The sequence below is a fragment of the Camarhynchus parvulus genome, chromosome 2 (genome assembly GCF_901933205.1).
Source record: "Camarhynchus parvulus chromosome 2, STF_HiC, whole genome shotgun sequence".
In the NCBI taxonomy this organism is placed as follows: Eukaryota; Metazoa; Chordata; class Aves; order Passeriformes; family Thraupidae; genus Camarhynchus; species Camarhynchus parvulus.
In genome coordinates this window covers 109,548,760-109,568,542 of record NC_044572.1, presented here as the reverse complement: position 1 = coordinate 109,568,542, position 19,783 = coordinate 109,548,760, and the positions used below count along the sequence as shown (strand labels likewise).

The window sequence follows — 19,783 nt, the reverse complement described above, 5'->3', positions numbered from 1 at the left end:
CCCAGACTTTTTATTTTACTTCACTGCATTTTTAAAGAAATTCTTCTACTTTTACAACTTTGCTTCTTCATTTCTGTTTTTCTACAAGAAAATCCAGGATACAGCTGTTAGTGGAAATGTGGCGGACTTTTCTTAGAAGACAGAAGTGCTGATAATTACTGCAAAAAAAAAAAAACCCTACATGTTCCTATCTTCCTGCATTCTCTATAATTATTTGAATGAGTTTTGCATTTACTGTTTGTCTCTGATTTTCACGTCTATAGGTTTGCAGTTTCTAAGAACCAACTACTCCTTCTCCTGTTTCCTATCTGTTGGATGATACTTCCTGGATTCTTTAGAAATGGAAGGAAAAGATGAAAAATTCTCCATATTCTAGAACCCAACAGACCAGCATATTGGCCTTGATTCCATGCTTCCAAAAATAAGATCTTTGTGTTTTACATCACTGGGTATTGGATTAGACCAATATTCTTCTATGAGAATTGGGCTTGTATTAATTTATTTTTCCAAGCCTCACAATGTCACACGTAAACAAGTATAAATAATGTCAGTAGAGTGTAAAGAGTGTTCCTAGCAACTAAGTTAGAAACTTTAACCCCTGCTGATAGATAAAACAAGTAAAGAAGACTTTATCTTCCTATGGGTCCCTGCCTTGGTTTCCAAGACTCTCATCTTTCTGTAGTTGGAGTGTATATTTGTTCTTGTAACCACGAAAGACAGACATAAAAATGAAGTCTCAATCATGCAGAGATGATTTCTTCCAGGATTATGTTGTATTACCCTGTGTAGCAGCAGATCTTCGTGGATTGTAGGTTTATGTCAGGCAGAAAATACAGGAGGAAAAGCACTGGATGGAGCAAAGTATGGATTGGGACCAGCCTGGGTGGGTCCCTTTAATTTTCAGTGTCAGTTAATTTACTTCCAACTTCCAACTTTCTGCTGAAAACAAGTGCTTCCTGAACAACAATTTTGCAGCTTTGCAAGGAAAAGAAATCACACTTACCATAGAGGCTGAATTTTAAAGAATATTTAAGACTGCTTTTAGGACTGCAATATATGAGTGAGACTTCATCTTCAAAAGCCCATCTACCATACCAAAAAACCTTTCATATTCCTGCAATTTATTTATGCTAATGTATCCAGAAACTGAATGTGGTTATAATAAGGTGGAATCCCTTTAAAAAATAAAACGAATCTCTTCTATGGCATCGCTCTTGCTAATGATTTCCAAATTAGATTTGCATAACAATCTTTCTTTTCAGACTGCTGGTCCAACAAATCACGCTGTGACGCTTCTGGTGAAGCTTTGTTCTGCAAGTATTCTGTAACAGTAATTTAGTTGTCAGTTTTGGGGCTGTGGGAGCATAATTAGGTTTATGCAGCTAAAGACATGTCCACATGTCTCTGTGGGAAATTAGATGAGGGGAACTGCCGGGTTGGGCTGAACTTGCCAGGAGTTCAGAAATTCTGGAGCAAGATTGAATAGCTCATACAGTATATTAAAATAGGTTTTCCTGCAGTTACATCTGTAGTAATGCTAAATGGTGATGAAATGCATTCATGGGCCATGAAGAATAAACATTTTTCATCACTACTGTGCCCTTTGAGGAAAGTCCTGCCTGGATCAGGGGAGCTGTGCAGGTGCTGCTTCAATCAGACAAGGCTTTATGGGCAAGAACACCTTGCCAACACCCTGAAGAGCCACTGTCTGTTGGCATCTTAGAGGTGAATTGGCCTGAGGCCAGCCAATTATGTCTGCTGATACTTTGTGTTAGCAGGTGAGCATCCCCATCAGCTCAGCTTTTTATTCTTCTGTCATGCATTTTTCCTGGAGCATCTCATCTCTGGAGGAAGAGAGACACCTGCCTGTGTTTGGCAAGGTGGGACTTGCATCCCAGCATCTGCATGATCTGAAGGCACAAAACCAAGGCCAGAAGGTTTGGTGGTTAATGTGCAGTAAAATCAGAACCCTCACACCAGTGGGATCTCACAAAAGCAGAACAGGTGCCCGAGTTCTGAGGCAAGAAGAGGCAGCTCCTGTGATCTGGATGGGTGGCGTGTCCAGCAGGGAATGGCCAGCAGTGCTGGCATGAGCATACAGGCACTGCAGCTCTCGCCTTTCCCTGCTGGGGGCTGCTCATCCTCTTGTACAGTGAAAAGCAGAGCAGCCCCATCCATGCAAACTGCATAACCTCTCACAACATCTGACTCACCCTTGGCAATCTGGAATGTTGCTCTTTTCTCCACACAGCAAGAGCAATCTCCTTGGGGTGTGTGCGCATGTGTGCATCCCTGCCAAGGACTGCACAGGGCTGGGCACACAGAGCTGCCTGGGGGGAGCAAGGCAAACACTTCCACAGAGGGCATCTCTGTTTCTAGGTCATCATCAGACCATGGATGTCTAAATGAGCACAGCAAAGTAAATACAGCAAACCAAATTTGAGTCCTCTTCCCTTCTGCATCCTTAAAAGAGCTTGTTTATCTCCCTAGCTCATCATTCCTAGAAACAAGTCCCTGAATTCTAGATGTAGCTACCTAGGCAACAGGCCATGACGCAGATACTCGACACAACTCAAGCCTTGCCTTGCCCAGTTTTTTTAATATGTTGGCCAAGTTCTATATTCAGAGGTAAGACAATAAATATTATAGATATTAGTACAGACAGTCTATAGCAAAAAAAAAAAAAAAAAGGGAAGAATCTGACACAAGGGCTCTTGCTTTCTGAATTAGCACAGAGCTTGGTGGGAAACCTCACCCCGGAATTAGGCTGGCTCACACTTTCTCAACAAGGCCACCAATTTTTCTGTCTCGTCTGTTGGGTGGCTAAAGACATGAACATTATTTCCACCTTGGAAAAGGTTTCAGCTGCCAGGGAAAACACTCCACAGTCATTCATCACATTTTAGTAAAGGGCTAAGCAAATGCAGTCCTGCTACCAGCTCAAGAGAGCTATTAGGGCACATTTCTGCCTGCTGTACCTCAGCTGTACCTAATGGCCCAGCCATGGCAGGACTCAGCCCGCTGTGTCCTTGTGGCAGGAAAACCACCTGCCACTCGGCAGTGCTGGCTGGGCAGATGAGATGTTTCCCTCTCAGCAGTGCAAAATGTAAGGGGAATAATGAATTGCTTCCCAAGGAAAGCAGTAGCTGGCCACTGAGCAGCCACTCAACCAGTGATTTTGTTTTCATTTGGTTTTAGTCCTCCGGGTTTGCTCCCGTTGTGTTAAGTGAGGCATCCCCAGCTAAACATAAAACAGTTTAATTTTTCTGCTTCCGGGCACCATCAGCCTTGGCAATCCCAACTTGCAGTCAAACTCAGTTAATTTTTCTGTTGATTATCACTTTGCCAGACAAACAATCAATACTAGAGCTGAGCAGACTTTGTATAACCTCTATAAAACCCAGTTTTTAATTGGTGAACAGGTCTGCATAGATTTCTCGTGATTGTGACCTTACAAAAGTGTTCTGCATTCCTCCTTCTTCCATTTATACATGAACTCAAATAATTTGGGGAGCTTAGATCCAAAAGTAGCAGAAAACATGTTTCTGGTGAAGTGTCCTCTACTAAGTGTGTGACTCAGAGCGAGTGATGAGAGGATTCCCTGGAAACAGCACTCCCTCAAGTGCTAATTACCATCTGCACTAACTCCAGTACCAGCCTTTCAGCTGAAACAAACAGGATTATTTGAGCCCCCCCATCTGCTGGGAGCTGGGGGCTGTGAGGGTCTCCAGGCAAATGAGCTGAGCGCCAGGGTGCAGCTATTATAGGTAGCAAATAGAAAACCCTCCAGACAGCACACAGTGCCACGTGAAAGGACTAAAGTACAACTTTTCTGCTTTGTGGAGAGGACAATAGGGTCGTTTGTCAGAGCTGAGGTCTCTTGGGGGGGATTTCTAAGTTTAATTGCACCTACATAATGAATATGATGATGAAAGTGCTTCTTACAGAGCATGTAATCTCTTGCTTTCACATGAAGGCAGATGTTAAAGAAGTGCAGAGACCTGTTAAGCACCTGACTCCTACTCATAGCAGCAGTGTAGAAGCAAAAAGGGGGATTTAAGGCTACTGCCAGAAACCTGAATAAAGAATAAAGCAAAATAAGAAAAAAAGCAATTCAAAATAAGCAAAAAGGAAACAAAAGGAATGTAATTGGACTAGGCACCACTGAGGGGTGCAGGAGGGGAGGTTACTCTGTGGATCACAGGAGTACAAACACATCTGGTTGTTCGGTGAAACCAGGAAAGGATTTTGGGTGTCCAAAAGGAACTTTTTGACCTGAACAAGGGATCCCATCCGGGAAAAAACTTGGTCTGGGCCCCATAGCAGCTCCCATGGGAAGTGGGACGGGAAGGCAGAGGTGAGAAACTTCTTTCCCAGGTGAGCAGCAGCCCCTGCTCCACGAGGGGGTGCTGAATAGCACCCCAAAGACATAAGGAGAAGTTTGGTGCAGGTCAGGAGCAGCCTGTCCTGAAATCACACTGAGGTGTGTGAGGCGGAGGCAGGAGGAGCAGGGATGGATGCTCTGACCCCCTGCCTGGGGTTAGGGGAGGCTTGCAAGGGATCTGGGGGCTGAAAGACAAAAAGCTGAGAAATACAGGTGTGCACAGACACATCCCCACACTGGAAACCAGTTTGACTTCTTTTTTTTTTTTTACAGGAATGTACCAAAAGGGACCAAAACTGAACAGAGCAGTAACAGGAAAATCAGCCAAAACACGAGCTTGGAGGGTGCCTCTTCTCTGCATGAGCTTGCTGGCTGCAGGCAATGCTGGGCTCTAGCAGCAATGCTGGGCTGCAGCAAGCAGGGGAGAAGGGGCTGACAATTAGCACAGCAAGCAGCAGGCCTGACACATCTGCCATCTGGCCACTGCTGAGTGTTGTGTAAAAAACGCAAGCCATCAGGTCATTAATTTGCTAGTTGTAAATTATCTTGCATTAAACAGCAAACTACATTCTGCAGCATCACATACCAAAGACAAAATACACCATGGCCTCCTTCATTGCCTACCAAGACACACAAAAGCAACTACTCTTTCACATCATCCATCTCTTTGGTCTTTATTATCTCCAAGCTGCATTAATCAACTTATGTTATGCATTAACCATCTTTGTATGATGTGGTTGCACAATTCCCCTCATCCCTCAGCCTTGTCCTGGGAGGTTGCTAGCCTAAAGCAGCTTTTTTAAAAAGCTCCAGAGTTTTGGGCCCTCAGAAAAGCTTCAGTTTGGGACCTGTTTCCTGGGGAATGGGAGGGTAGGGAGAAGTGTAACCTAATTCTGCTGCTGTGCCTTTTGCAGCCAAAGGCTTGATGGTGCAGTGCTGGCAGCTTGGGAGAGCTGTCCTAATGCACAGGCAGCTCAACTGATGGCATAACTTAGGAGAAAGCAAATGGGAATCCTTAATCTGCAGATTATCCGGGGTATTAGATAGGATGATCCTGAGGCATATGAAATTCTTCAATACAGTTTTTCTTTGTGGAACAATAGAGATTGCTCTTCCTACCCAACATACTTCATTTTTTCTCATAAACTCAGCTTCATATTCCTGCAATAGTCGCTTAAAAGTTTCACCCAGACCTAAGGGCTGCTTGCAGTGGAATGTACAACTGCTGAGCAATAGGCCTGAGCAAATTTTGGAAAAGCAGCCATAGAATTGTGTGCTACTGAATGAAACTCTCAGGTGCTTTCAGAAAATTCCAGATGCTTTTAGCCCCCTAGTTCAGTGCCGATGCAGCTAAGGAGCCAATTACTCAGATTTAAAGACTACATTTTATTTTATTTTATTTTATTTTATTTTATTTTATTTTATTTTATTTTATTTTATTTTATTTTATTTTTATTTATTTTTATTTACTATCTTATTTCCTTTTTGCAAATGAAACTAATTTATTTCCTCCTGTATGAGTCTATTTTCCTTGCAAAAAGCAGTTAAGAGTAACCAAGAGGCACAGAGAAAAAGAGCCCTTGCCTGTAAATTAGTTTTCAGTGGCTCCTTTGTTCCCCAGGGGCCACAGACTTGACTGTGGGTTAGGAAGCAACACAGCAATTTGGGATTATGCATGGATAAAACAGAGTTATCCTCATGAGCTTATATGTCATCATACATTACAGTCTTGTGGATATGAATTTGGACTGGGATTGTGGAGGCGAAGTTCAGCAGATCTGGCAAACAATTTACAGTGTGAAATGGTCATCTTTATTGAAGAATGTCAACATGTAGACAGGAGAATTAGGGCAAATAAACCCTGGTGATTTATACGTTACCACAGCAGCCAGTGCTGAAGGAGGCAGCAGACTGGGCTTTATCTGCTTCCCAACACACTGGGGTATCTGCTAAGTAGATAGAGAATATTTTTGGTTTGCTGCTTTCCATCTAACAGACCTCTCCCTGGTGTAACTCATGGGGCAGCTAACCATTGTGAGTGCACAGCTGGGGATATTCTGGATGTCAGTGACACACTCTGGGACAGCAGCTGCAGTGCAGATGGGAAGGGCTGCCAGCACACCCAGCTGCACCAGGGGCCACTCCAGATGTTGCCACGTCCTGATGAGGCAGCCCCAAGCACTGCATCAGAACACAAACTTGCTGCTTTAAGTGTGAGCTCTTGCTTTGCAACTCCATGCTCTTTCAGGTTAGCAACCAGTTGCAATTACCAACAACTACAAGGAAAGACATCTTAAAAGCGTAATTGGAAAAACAGACTTTGTGCTCATCTGCAACAGAAGAACGTGTGACTGTGAATGGCAAATCCATTTAAATGTGCCTGTTCCAACGTCTTCTTCCTTCTAAGGCCAGAGAAACTCAGTGGTTAAGAAAAAAATTACACTATTGCAGATAGTTTAGGTTCCTGAGAACCATGTACCACCCTCTAAGTTTGTGCCAGGCAGCTTGTCAGGCCCTGATGTCTTCTGCTTATGTCATTTTCATTGCTGTTAAGGGGAATCAAGGGCAGGTGTTTTACAGATGGGGAACTTCATTTTCAGGTTGTGAAACTGCTAAAGACACGGAGAATTAAGAAAGGAAGAAAGAAGAAACTGCTTGGGCCACTGAAAGCAGGTGCTGCTTGACACCAAGTTCAAAGTGCTGGGGTAGGTGGTGGAGGGAGTTCTGTCATGAAATGGTGGAGGAGACAAAAGACTACTTGCTGCACCACAGGGACACACTTTCCTTCCCTACTGGAAAAAAAATGCTGTTTGGGCTCCATGGAACAGGACACTGAAAACCAAAATAAACCACAAACATGATGCTCCATAAATTCCTTTTAAAAATCTTTTTAATGAAGAAATAATTCCATTCCAAAATATAGACACACAATTAAATAGTTTAATCACTTCAAAATATAACATGTCCCCAGTAGGTTCCAACACACACACACAAAACAATACTGAACAGCAATACAAAAACCCCATACAATAGCAGTTCTGTTACAATACCAATGAATATCGTGACATTTTTAGTGTCTCTGTATCTGTCTCAAGTGGTGTCAAGTACAGTGTTTTAAAAATGCGTTGCAGTTAGTGGCCTCAAGATGTAACTCTTCATACTTTTTTTTTTGTTTTTGGTTCAAAGGTAAAAATGCCCTTTATTCTTCAGGACACTGTGGAGTGCTCGTTGTTCACAGCTCTGTCTGCTGAATTGAACCAGTGTGATTACAGCAACCCGAGGTTGCAATATTTACAAGGTCTATCTACAGTAATTGCCAAGAACCAATAAGAATGGGAGAAGGTGACGACTGAAAGTAAAGGCGGACACACCTATGATAAATTATGATGCAACAATTTGGCTCATGCATATAAGAAAATACATATTATATCACAACAAAGGCCACACACCTTTTGATGCAGTTTAGTTAACATTACTACTTACAGACAACCCATTCTCCACCTTCGCTTTGGACATTCAAGGACCCTATACATCTTCACATCCCTGTCTCCTGATTCCAAACCACTGGTTTTCCTCCAGTGACAGCAAAACCACCCGGAGCTTTGATGGTTGTGGCGGGCCATTGGTAATTAAGAAAAGGGCCATACCAGGGACCTCTTCTGTAACTGTGTTTGTTTTAATGACCGCAAACCACAACCAAAATAATAGTCAACAAACAGACAAAAGACCAGCTGGGTGAAAACGCAGCCAGCTTAACAGTTGGAAAAATGCTTAAAACAGACATTTGCAGAGCTAAGTAAGAGGTGCTTCATCTCAAGCTCCAGGGCATAAGGGACCCAGAACTCCTAAGGGATCATCTTGTTGACACCAGCCTAAAAGAAAGGTGCTTGATTAGTCAACTTCAGTTCTTACTCCTAGTTCGGAAGCTCTTGCAATGGATTTAGTCTAGTGCATCTATTTTAAGCATGGTGACAATGAGCACGCAGACATTAAGGTGATGAGAGGGATCTATTACTTTGGGTACAGTTAAACATTACATGGGTTGAATTAATCAGCCATTGCACATAGCTGTGTTCTAGCTTGTTTTCTCCCTGTTCAGGAAATGCTTGCCTGGAATCCTGAGCTGACAGCAATGTCTACAGGTTCACTGGAGTAGCTTAATGGAGTGCTAGGCACTAGTGGAGGCTAACTCATTCCTGAGAGGAGGTTGGAGGAGGGGACAGTGGAGGATATGGTGCCTGCCTTGCCAGGATGGCACATACCCAGGAGCAAAGACCAGTGATTGCAAAATGAAAAACTTATATGAAGATATCTGGATCCCTTAGTATGCATTTGGATGTCTGAGAGCAAGCCCAGGTATGCAAGGATATACAGACAAGAGATCTGCATATACAATAAAATGATATGAAAGTGAAACATGGCAGCAGCTCTTTCATACAGATATTCATTCCCTAACACATAGTGCCCAGGGAAACAGCCACGAGCCTGGAGAATGCATGCAAACAAGTGGACTTACTGGGTCGAGCTACATAGCAATCTCATGTAAAGATGGCAGCACACATCCACATCACCATGAAAGCAAGGACAGACAAGCCACGTTAACCTGCTTTAGATGGATATCTCAACACTTGCTGTAGGCAAACTGTGCTGGTGTGAAATATCTGTATGAAACACCACTGTTTTCAGGGCTGTTAGACAGTGTCACTTCAGGTCAGCCAGGTACTGGAAGCCCAGTCTTGCATTAGGGCAGTGAAGTTACCTTGGCACAGAGGTGGCCCCGAGCTAACACTGCACAGCTCAGGAGGGCCAGCATGGAACACCTCCTGTGTCCCTGCCCTGCTGCTGCTCCAGCTGTCCCTGGCCTGGCTCTGGTTCCTCTGCACGGCAGTGCCCCGTGCCATAGAGGTGTCACCTTTGTGTCACCTCGGAGCAGGCTGCTCTAGGGAGCAGCTGATGCTAGTTTGTGTCAATGCCCGCTCAGGAGTATCTGTAGGTTTGTGGTCACAGCAGAGCAAACACTTTTTAGCCAGCAGCCTCACTGCCTAACCCTGCCTAATGGCCATGTCAGTCCCCTTTCTCTTGAAATGCCTTGATACTGGAAAAATACTAAACTGGACTAAACTCCAATTCTGTAACTGTATGCCTGTCCTTTCGCAAGAACCCACTGCTCTCCTTGTGCTTTTCACTGATCGCTATTTCACCATCCAGCTCTGAAAGAGTCTCACCACACATTTCCAAGAGGGCATGCAGAACATCTGGTGGCTGGCTAAGGCAGTACACATTCGGAAATCAAAAGGAAACAGTTGCAAGCGCACTTTAAGCCTGTACATTTAAAGCTGAAGGCCTCGAAAATAACATAATGGAAGGGGGTGGGGAGGAAGAGGAGGGGCAGAGAGATGGAAAGAGCTGGTTTGTTGAACACATGCTTACTAAAGCTAAAACATCAATGAAACAATACCATGGAGGATTATACGTAACATCAGTCAGTTCAGGGATCTTATGGCACCTGTGGTTTATAAACAGCTTTAGCAACGAGTATTTCAAAACATAGTTCACAGTTTTAAGAAGATCTGTGCTGATTTAAAAACTAGATTCTATATCATTTGAATGTCACCTTTTGTATATGATATCTATTTGGAAAAAAAATATTTACACTAACTTCTATGGCTGATTTGTTAGATTATTTTGAAAGAAACATTCCTAAGTTACACATTAGCCCTAAATTAGAGAAGTTTATTATTATTATTAATTATATTATTATTATTTTAGTACATTTTGTATAAGCCTTAATTTAAAGACTTGCAAACAAATTGCAAATATAGTCTGGTACTTTGTTTTTTGGGCTACTAGATATATACACTCAGGAGTATCATCATTCAGTGTTAAATGCATAATTGTCGCTTTTTATTTCTCTTGTGGAAAAAAAAATGTACAGTGTATAGTAAACCGATCTACTAAAATCTCAAAGTATTCAGAAATCAAATTTCTAACTATAAACAGTATTGTCATTGTAAACTGAACAGGTTCAATATCATGTGCAAAGGGTTCACGTGAGTTATTAACAGAGCCGCCGTGTGTGACAGCAGCACGCGCCTCAGTCTGTTTGCTTCGCCAGTAATGAGCCATGTTACAGAAGATGTAGCTAATATAAGTTAGCTTTAAACAAAAGTCTTGTTGTCAAAAAACACACATCTACAAACTACAACTCTTAGAACAAAAGTACTGTGCTACAGTCCTCAGAACTTAGTTATGTTATTTTTTTGTCAAGAGACGCTGCACCTCTTGGTTCCACTCTTCTGTGAAGTTCGCAGCTGAGTTTTCTTCATCATCTGTCCGAAAGCAGCTCTCCTCATCATCAGTTCTTACATAGCTTTCATTGTCTGTCTGACTGCAGCTTCCCTGTTGAGAAACATTTATGGAAGGTTTTTAAAGAATTTATGAAAGATTTTTTTTAAAGAGTGCTGGTTTAACATGCTGCACCCATGCAGGCAGAGCAAGTAAAGCCTCCGACTGCTGTTTCATTTAGAGAAAAAGGGAGCTGGCCAATTCCTGTGGTTATCCCTCAAGGAGTTAAAAAATGAAAAAAGCCATTCTACCTAGGTGAGCCATAGGTATCTGAGCTGTAAATAGGAACTTCCAGGCCATGTGAGAAGTTGGAAACTTCCCTTGTCATGGGCAAGAAGACTGTTGCCTGCTCTGCTGTGGGACCTTGGGGTAACTCAGTCTGCATTGACACACATTTGCAGCATTCTCATTTTTCCTTCCACTTCCCCCTTCCAGCTCACTCTATAAATAGACTATCAAAAGTGAAACCATGGTTCATCCACCTTGTGCAGTGTTCAGCCACTTGATTTACAGCCATCATGAGCCTCCCCTCACATGTAAATATCTTGTATGTTTTACTGTGTCTAAGAAAACCTCTAGTTACTTAAAAAGATGATTCTGGGTGCTACAGCTCATGAACAGCCTAGTCCACTGGTGCACAGATTCTGCTGGGGCTCCTCTGTATGCTGAAGCATCAGTGAGTATGCTAAATTCCTACAGAAGAGGCATCAAAGTTTTAGCTGGTAATGCAAAATGCTTGATAGGTTACTGCTGCTGCTTCTCAGAACAATGTCAGGATCTACAGACAGGTAATACTGCAAACTTCTGCTTCTGGCACATTTCTTGTAAAGGCACAAAATGTTTACACATTTGACCCTTCCTAAGTAAAAGAACTCATTCATTTTTCTTTTGAACTACCTCAAAGAGAAAACCAATCTGCATTGCATGAGATACAATAATGACAGCATAATATACCACTCCCCACACATGAATTCTTTCCTACTCCTTTCAGCATAAAGCTGGCCTAAAAGATGGCAGACGAAATGCAAATTTCTCCAGCAAAAATAGTTAAATTAGATCTGATGAATGAAGAAAGGTCAGGTAGTTTAGTTTGCTGCTTCCCTTTCCTGAGACCATTTGATAGTATTAATTATTCAAGCACAAACACTTCCACCCCATTCCTTAATACGTAAGCATGCCAAATGGTGTGATGATCTTAATTTAGTGTCTCCTTGTGTCAGATGGTTACAAAAGACAAGCACTAACATTTTGTTGATAAATGCAAAGGAAACTTGCAGTGCAAGTCTAATGAGAGTTTAATTAAAAAATTCTGAGGTACATCTTAAATGATATCTTTTAAAAATCAGACATGCACCTGTACTTCTTAAGGCTGCAAACTAATTTGGTAATCGTAGCAAAGGAACTCTTTGCTCTTCACAATTCAGATAAAAAATGCAAATCAAAGGCATGGAAGAGGTCAGTTCTCAGCTGCCTGACACTGTCCTTTACTGAATCAGCTTCAGGGTTATGTAAATAATAGAATCCTTTAAGCTGGAAAAGATCATTCAGTCCAGCCATTAACCCAGCACCGCCAAGCCTCACCACTAAACCACGTCCCCAAGTGCCACTTCCACATGCCTCTCAAATATCTCCAGGGATGGTGACTCAACCACTTCCTTGGGCAGCCTGTTTCAATGCTTGGCAACCCTTTTGGTGACAAAGTTTTTCCTAATATACAAAAATACAGGAACATGTCATATTTCGTGATGGTACCATTATAAACCACAAGAGTAAAATTAGAGTGGCTTGTGAAACATGGGATGCATTAAGATGCATTGACAGCAACGTTAAGTATTTGGGTTTGCTTCATATTTTCTGGATAAATTACTTCCCTTTGGTGGACTTAGGGAAGGGTTATTCTAAATTCTCCACAAGCTTCTCTCTGTTCCACAGCCAGCACTTGGTTAGAGATATTTTCCTACAAGAGATAATGAGTACTAATGAACCTCAGAGCTCTAAATTCACTGCAACATTTTGGAAGCACCAAAATTAATTCCAAGTTAAAATTCTTCTGATTTTTCATGATATAAAACTGTTTCTAGACCTCTTCTGTTACTTAATCCACAGCTTCTTTTCTGTTACTTGCCATTCAGTGATTTTTCAAAAAACATCCCTATCACTTGTGTAATTTTAGAACTGAATTCACAAATTTAAGCTCCTTCTTCCCTGATAACTTGGTCACAGTTTTTTACAGTGTTTTTTACGCCTACATGCTAAGAAGAGGAGGACTTAGGGAGGAAAATAAACCAAAAAGAAAACCAAAACATAGCTGAGTGAATACAGCAGACATTTTTGAAAATTACTGTGCTGTTATCCTCCTGCTATTTTCAAATGGAATGGTCCAGATAATTCTAGCTTTTATCAATTTGCTCAAGAAAAAACCAACTCTGGACTAGACTGACCACACTCTCCCCTGGCCCATGGGTTTTATCACCTGATATCTGATGTAGTCCTAATTTCTGCTGGGAAACATGAAAACAGAGGTTTGAAACAAATGGCAAGAGAAAAAGATGGAAACATTACTCAACATGAATTCTGTCCCGGAAAAACAGTCAAACTGAATACATGGTATTTTTTAAGAATACATTCAAAGCAAAAATTTGAGAGAATTTGGGGTCTTAGTGTTTGAAAAAAAATCCACCTGTTTCAATAGAAACCATTCAGTCACTTTTGCAATGGAAAATGTTTCCCAAAGCCTCAGATACCACAATAGTTCATGTTATAAGGTTTTGAGAGAGTGAGAGTGTTTGGAGTGGGAATGGAACTGAATCTTTAACTGAAATTATTACATTTTTGTCAAGAGAGGAAAAATCACAATTAAAATCTGAGAACAAAACCCGCAATAAAGCCTCCTCTCTGTACTCCCTCTCAGTGGATGCCTTAGGTCTGATTACTATTAGCTTTTCACACTTTCTCTCCTGTTTTAATAATGCATATACATGAATTAGGCATGTCCAATTCAAACGTATGCCAGCAGTAAGAAAGCATAGCTTTAGAAAAATCTAGGAAAGTGTAGGTCTCGTGAGGACACCTCCACTGCATGAGTCAACAGCAACTAATTGAAAACGACAACTTCTCAACCAGTCTCTGAAATGCAGGATTTCTGCTCCCACGGGCTGCCCTTGGCAAAAAACCAAATGCTATCAAGGGGATAAAGGTAAAATAACACCAGAGTTTCACCTAATGTCAAGATCTGCCTAGTACCTGCTGAGAACAAGCTTGAATTCACTCTATTTCTTTACTAAAAATAAAACAAGTATATTTAACATAAAAAGTAAATAGAAAACATAATTAAATTATGTTTTATATATTACTGGAATCACTTGTTCTCTTGGGAATTTGCTATACACTAGATGCTATTTAAAATCAATTCTGGAAAATTGTACATAGCACTTTTAAAGATGCAAATAGATTGCAAAAATCATCAATCAAATAACATCAACTTCAGATGAATGAGGAAATGAGCAAAACTCTGGGGCTGGCCATCAGCAGCAATATCACTCACAAGGAGCTACAATAAACTGATCTAATTTCCCCCATCTTTTTTTTTTATTTTTTTTTGTTTGTCTGTTTTTTTGTTTTTAATAAGCACAAACATAATACTGGTGTGAGAAAGTCTGCTGGCTTTCTACTTCCTATGGCCATCTAGGGCCATATCAGCTGTGTTTGTATCACTATTGACTGAATAAGGGCTTAGAAATAAAACTCTCTATGCAGCTTCTAAGCTTCAAGCAAGAACCCAATGAAAACTGCAGAAGCACTTTAGATACTATGACTGGTATAAACTATTTTGAAGTTATTTTTCCAGTGCTGTGAAATGTAAGTACCAAATAAAATACACAAGATATGACAGACTTCCATATTCACAACAGAGTGAATCTTGAGAAGATTCATTTACCATGTGAAGATGTATTTATCATAATGTACCATAACGCATTTTGTTCTTGTGGATATAGGTGAAGTGCCAAGTCCACCAGTTTCAGATGCCAATTTCTGTAGGGCTGGGCTTTTATAGCTCCTGGGAACGTTACACTCTTTGGTACTGGCCAGAGGGCTCCCCTGGGAGCTAAAAAGAATTTCACTACGAAAATCTTTCTTTTTGACAAGGTTTCAAATCATCCAGGAGACTAGACAGTATCTCAGTCTCAGATATCTGCTAATTTGAGATAGGATACAGATCTCCAAGCAAGCCAGGCTTCCAGAACAGTATGTTTCCCCACATCACTATGTTAACACTGCTTCCCAATAAAAAAGGAAACCTTATATAGAATTGCCTGAGTTTTGTAATTCTAATTAAAAAGGGGTTTTTTCATTTATTATTGCAAATTGTAATTATATCCAGTTATATACAAAATTTCCACTATATACATTGTTATACACACACATTGTTGTCTCTTTTTCACATGACCTGATCTAAAACTGACAACTGCACCAAAACAGAGTAAGGAAACCTATTTTTCTGGCTGTAAATGTTTAGGGAACTTTACATGGCTCATGTTTTTAACAAGACTACTGAGAAAATGAATGTAACCTGAGTAGCAATGTTAGGAGAATTTTTATGAGCAGTTATTTGGTGTTTATAGTACTCTGGGTACTGCAGTTTATTTGCTTTTCACATCCAGTTATTCTGCTTCAGCTGCAAGAGACACTAAGACAGATGCCTTGGAAATACCCTTTAGCAGCGGCTTTCACAAGGTACACATTTTAACAGTCAAATTTCACTGTCATCAGAAGACACAAACCCCTTGAATCAGGGTCAAGTTTTACCATCTAAACTGCCATATAAATGAGGAGGTCTAGTATAAAACATGACACACAAAATCTAACAATATGAGTTCCTGTTAGAGTTGGCACAGGCTTGTTCACTGGTTTTGCTCATCTGAACACAACCCTGCCCAAGCTCCAGCGTCCATTTGATTGCTGACCTCTGCTTGCTTTTAGCTCTGGCTTTGAGGAAGAGGCTCAGTCTGCAGACCAGAATCAGATCCCTATTCTGATTTCTCCTCCCTTTCCATCCCCATTATCCCATGGTTCAGTGTCTCAGCAGGATGGACAGCACTATCTCACTGCCATCTTCACAGCAGGGCACTGAACGCTCCTGGAGAGCCAGAAATGCAGAGTCCATGGCTTCAGATGAGGCAAGAAGAAATGTGTGGTCTCCCATTTCCTGGGCAAATGTTCAAAGTTACAGGCTACTTCATAAAAATAGATATTGTCTGTCTTCCTGAGGAAAAACACAATTGCTGAACTTGGCAGTAACCTCAGTGCTGCAACTGTGAGGCTGGCACGTGTAAGGAACATGACCTCAATATGGTAATGCCTTGTTGGGGTTACCTAAAAACAAAGTTCTAACAAAATTAAGGGAATAGAAAGCGGTTATATTTATTGAAGGGCCTTCAGGTACATTTCAGGCAGATTAAGCCCCCCAGGACTATACCCAAAAAATGGATGACAGGTCATGAGTTTTCACATTTTTATAAGTTTGGTCCCTTCGCAAATTGGGGGTTAATTTTCCAATTACAGCTTCAGGTAATGAAGTTATTTACCCCAAGTTTGCTCAGCCCCAACTCACTTTTGTTTACATGTCTTGGGGCCTGAGGCAGTAAGGTGTCCTTGATTCCCAGGCCTAGAGAGGAATTGTTTTGTCTGACCAAAATGGGAAGACAGTAGCTAACACTCTATGGAGTTTAGAGTTACACAATAAAGAATTGCAGGATTACAAATATATGAAAAATATAAAAACTAAAATCCTAAGGCATCAATGGGACAGCAGGGAATTTACAGATCTTGCCATATTTCTGAACTGCCAGCTTCTATCCAGTAGCTGAGTTCCTCCCACTTTTTGGGGCTTTTAAAACTTCCACAACACATCTGAGGACACCTCTGTGGTTAAGCAGCTGGTGGACTGCTTTCTTTAATGTTTGCGTAAGTCTTCTCTGACACACTAGAGTAGATGTTCTGATCTCATCAGAAATTATTTATTTCAGTTATCCTAGGAAGACTAAAGCATTGAATGGAATTAAACTCAGGTCTCTTGAAATGTGATCTGATTCCTTATCTCCTGGACAAGGCTTCTCTGTACTAGTTAATATATTTGTCATCATCCCCAGGGATGAAAAGCCCACGTTCTCACTCTGATGGTCCACAAAGGAAAAACATAAAAAGGGTGACAGCTTAACAGGAATCCTTGGGACTAGGACTACAGATCCATAAATTAGAACTGATTCAGAGGGATTCTGAGGCATCCCAACACAGGTTGAAAGGAGAAAGAAACAGCATTGTCACATACATTCAGGTGCCACAAGATGCATTGCAACTGAAATGTATATTATGAGAATTAATTCCAAACTTTCTTCTAAATTATAATAATACTTACTTGAGAGGAGAGAGAAGAATATTGCACTCAACTTTGCAAACTGACCTGTAGATAACAAAGGACAGAAAACAGGAAGATGACAAATTAAGCCCGTGAGCAGCCAGGCAGTGTATTATTCTGAAAAAAGCCATGCACAAGCCTAGAAATAAAGGGAGCAATTAGGGACCCAGAAAATAAACCCAGTGAAAACTGTCTTACACAACATATCAGCAAAAGACTGTACCAAGAACAAAAGTGGAAACAGATGTGGGAGGATACACGCTGTTAGCATTTATACTTGTGCATTAAATGTGTTTGGGTTTTTTTCTGACACAGATACTTGTTATTTACAACATGCTTAAAAAAAAAAGAGAGAAAGAAGCCGCCTCTAAGGTTTCATGTCCCTGATTTCCCTGTGTATCTTGGCTTTTTTATACTAATTTAGAGTTCAGCACAAAAATCTTTCTTGGACACAAGGTGACACAAAATAACAAGAGTGGGTTTGGGCCAACCATCTTTCATGCTACACTACATCTACATGTTTTTCTAAATGTGCTGATTTTACACGAAGTGAGACATTTAATAACATAAAAATGGTTACCAGATTGTTACTGAGGTGACCATTCTGCACCCTTAGTAGGAGTTCCTCCTTGCAGATTTTTTCAGCTGACAATTGCATTATGATAGCTACAGCTTCTGGCTTTCTTTGGCAATCCAGATGAATGCAGTGTATATGTGAGTACAAACAGTAAAACAGCTCGTAATAAATTCCAATGGTTTGATGCAAATGAGAATAGTTGACCTGGCCTCTGTTCAACAGGATATCCTAAACAGAAATTTTCCAATTTTCCTTTGTTTCTCCAAGTAGTGAACTATGGCTTTTTTAGAATACTGAGTGATATTAGCAGAAAAAGGGATAGAAGAGTGAAATACCACAAATAAACAGTAAATTGCAGAGAACAACCAATGCCAAAGCACATGTCTCAGGGTCAATACATGACACTCTCAACCAGCTCCTAATCATCCTACTAGTCCCTATTAACTTAATACCTTTTCTTGCTTCCTTTAAACCCATTCCCTATTTTAAATGGCATCACCCATACTGGGAAGGACTTCTCATGCATTGCCATTACATGCTTTGGGGCTGTGGTATCAACTAAAAATAGATTCTACTTACAAGTCACTACTGTCAAATCACTGCCTGATAGGAGCTGACAACCTCACAGACAGTAAAGTACATAATGAAACTTCTGAAAAAATGCTGTTAAGCAGAACTTGTCTAGAATGAGGACCTTCTGTTCCCTCAGTAAATATATTTTTGACAAAAAAAAAAGCTTTTCATTTTTTTGGCCAGGGGAGGGTGCATGTGTGTGTTGGGTTTTTTGTCTGTTTTTGTCCCTTGGTGGAAAGGAATAACGTAAACCAACGGCGAATAAACTTCACTTGTGTGTACTCTTGGCTCACCTAGATTCAGGAGTTTTCTTCTGATGTTAACAGGGAGATTTCCTCCCTTTCTCCTGGGAATGTTGGTGGAAAACAGCAAAAAAACCTATTTTGACTGAAGCAAGAGTAACACCCAGTGCCATCAAGTGACATGCATAACTTCTCCTGCCCTTATGTGCAGTGCACATACGTCCTGAATTTTATGCATGTACAAAATCCCGTTGTAACTTGTGAAACTCCAGTAACACTATTGCCATATATTGCACTTCTATACTGTAATCAAAATACAGTCAAACTGGTCTGTTGTTCTTCTGAAGAACATGGAATTTTTACCAGCAAGAATAGCATTTATTATTTGATGCCTGACAGCTGTGACTATTTAGGCACCCCCCGACCCCCCTTCTCTAAACTGACAACTATGTTTCATTACATCAGCAGTAGCTGCTCATCCTGTTCAGAAGTTTAAAAGCTGTGACTTTTGACCATTCCTATCTTGGATAAAAAGTTCTGACAATTCCCCCTACGTCACCTGCTGTTGCCTTAGTAAATGATCTATAAAAATCCTGCTCCTTTTGTCATGTCCTTAAAGACCTCTGCAGTGAAATGACTTTTGGCAACCTACCATGGGAATGTAGCAGGTCTACATCAACAACAACAACGAAAAGATGTTCACATCAACCTCAAAAAGTTACCTCAAATTTTGACAAGACTCAATGAACTTTTACAATACTAACATATTCTAGCAGCTTTACAGAAAAGACCAAAAGAACAGCCAATCTTCATTACAACACAAGCCTGTCAGACACAGGATGTCTCCAAAGTGACCAGCACTGAACAGTAGAGAAAAATTACCAGAAAAGAAAGCTAGATTTTATTAGCTCCTAGAAATCAGCAGTACAAAGAATTGCTGCCCATAAAGTGATTTTGAACCTCATTCGCAGACATCTGGCCTCTCAGAACATGTCTAATTTGGTTTTTGTACCCCATTTAATATGTTCTTTAGGGGTGAAGTCCAAATTTGGCCAGTAAACATGTGGAAACAAAGTTATTTTTGCTTGTTTCAGCTCTGCTCCCAAAAAACTGAACTAGGTTTTCCCTCCTATTGACACTACTTCTAACTTTATAAGAAGTTATGTATTTCAAATTCATATATTCCAAGTCAGAATAACTGAAAACATGGCAATAATCTGCAACACTAGGTAGAAGTGGAGACCATG

At 40.8% G+C, this 19,783-nt stretch overlaps 1 protein-coding gene across 10 annotated transcripts in view; it reads right to left on the bottom strand.

Annotated features, from left to right (window-relative positions):
* Positions 1 to 7,256: 7,256 nt before the first annotated feature.
* The window catches only part of DTNA (dystrobrevin alpha), a 223,663-nt gene continuing 211,136 nt past the window's right edge, over positions 7,257 to 19,783 (bottom strand). For 9 of the 10 annotated variants that reach the window (XM_030971767.1, XM_030971770.1, XM_030971771.1 and 6 more), the window contains one exon: positions 7,257 to 10,783. In XM_030971767.1, coding sequence (XP_030827627.1) covers positions 10,637 to 10,783 — 147 coding nt within the window. In that variant the 3' untranslated portion in view covers positions 7,257 to 10,636. The remainder of the gene's footprint in view (positions 10,784 to 19,783) is intronic. The other variant, XM_030971768.1, reaches the window with a different exon arrangement.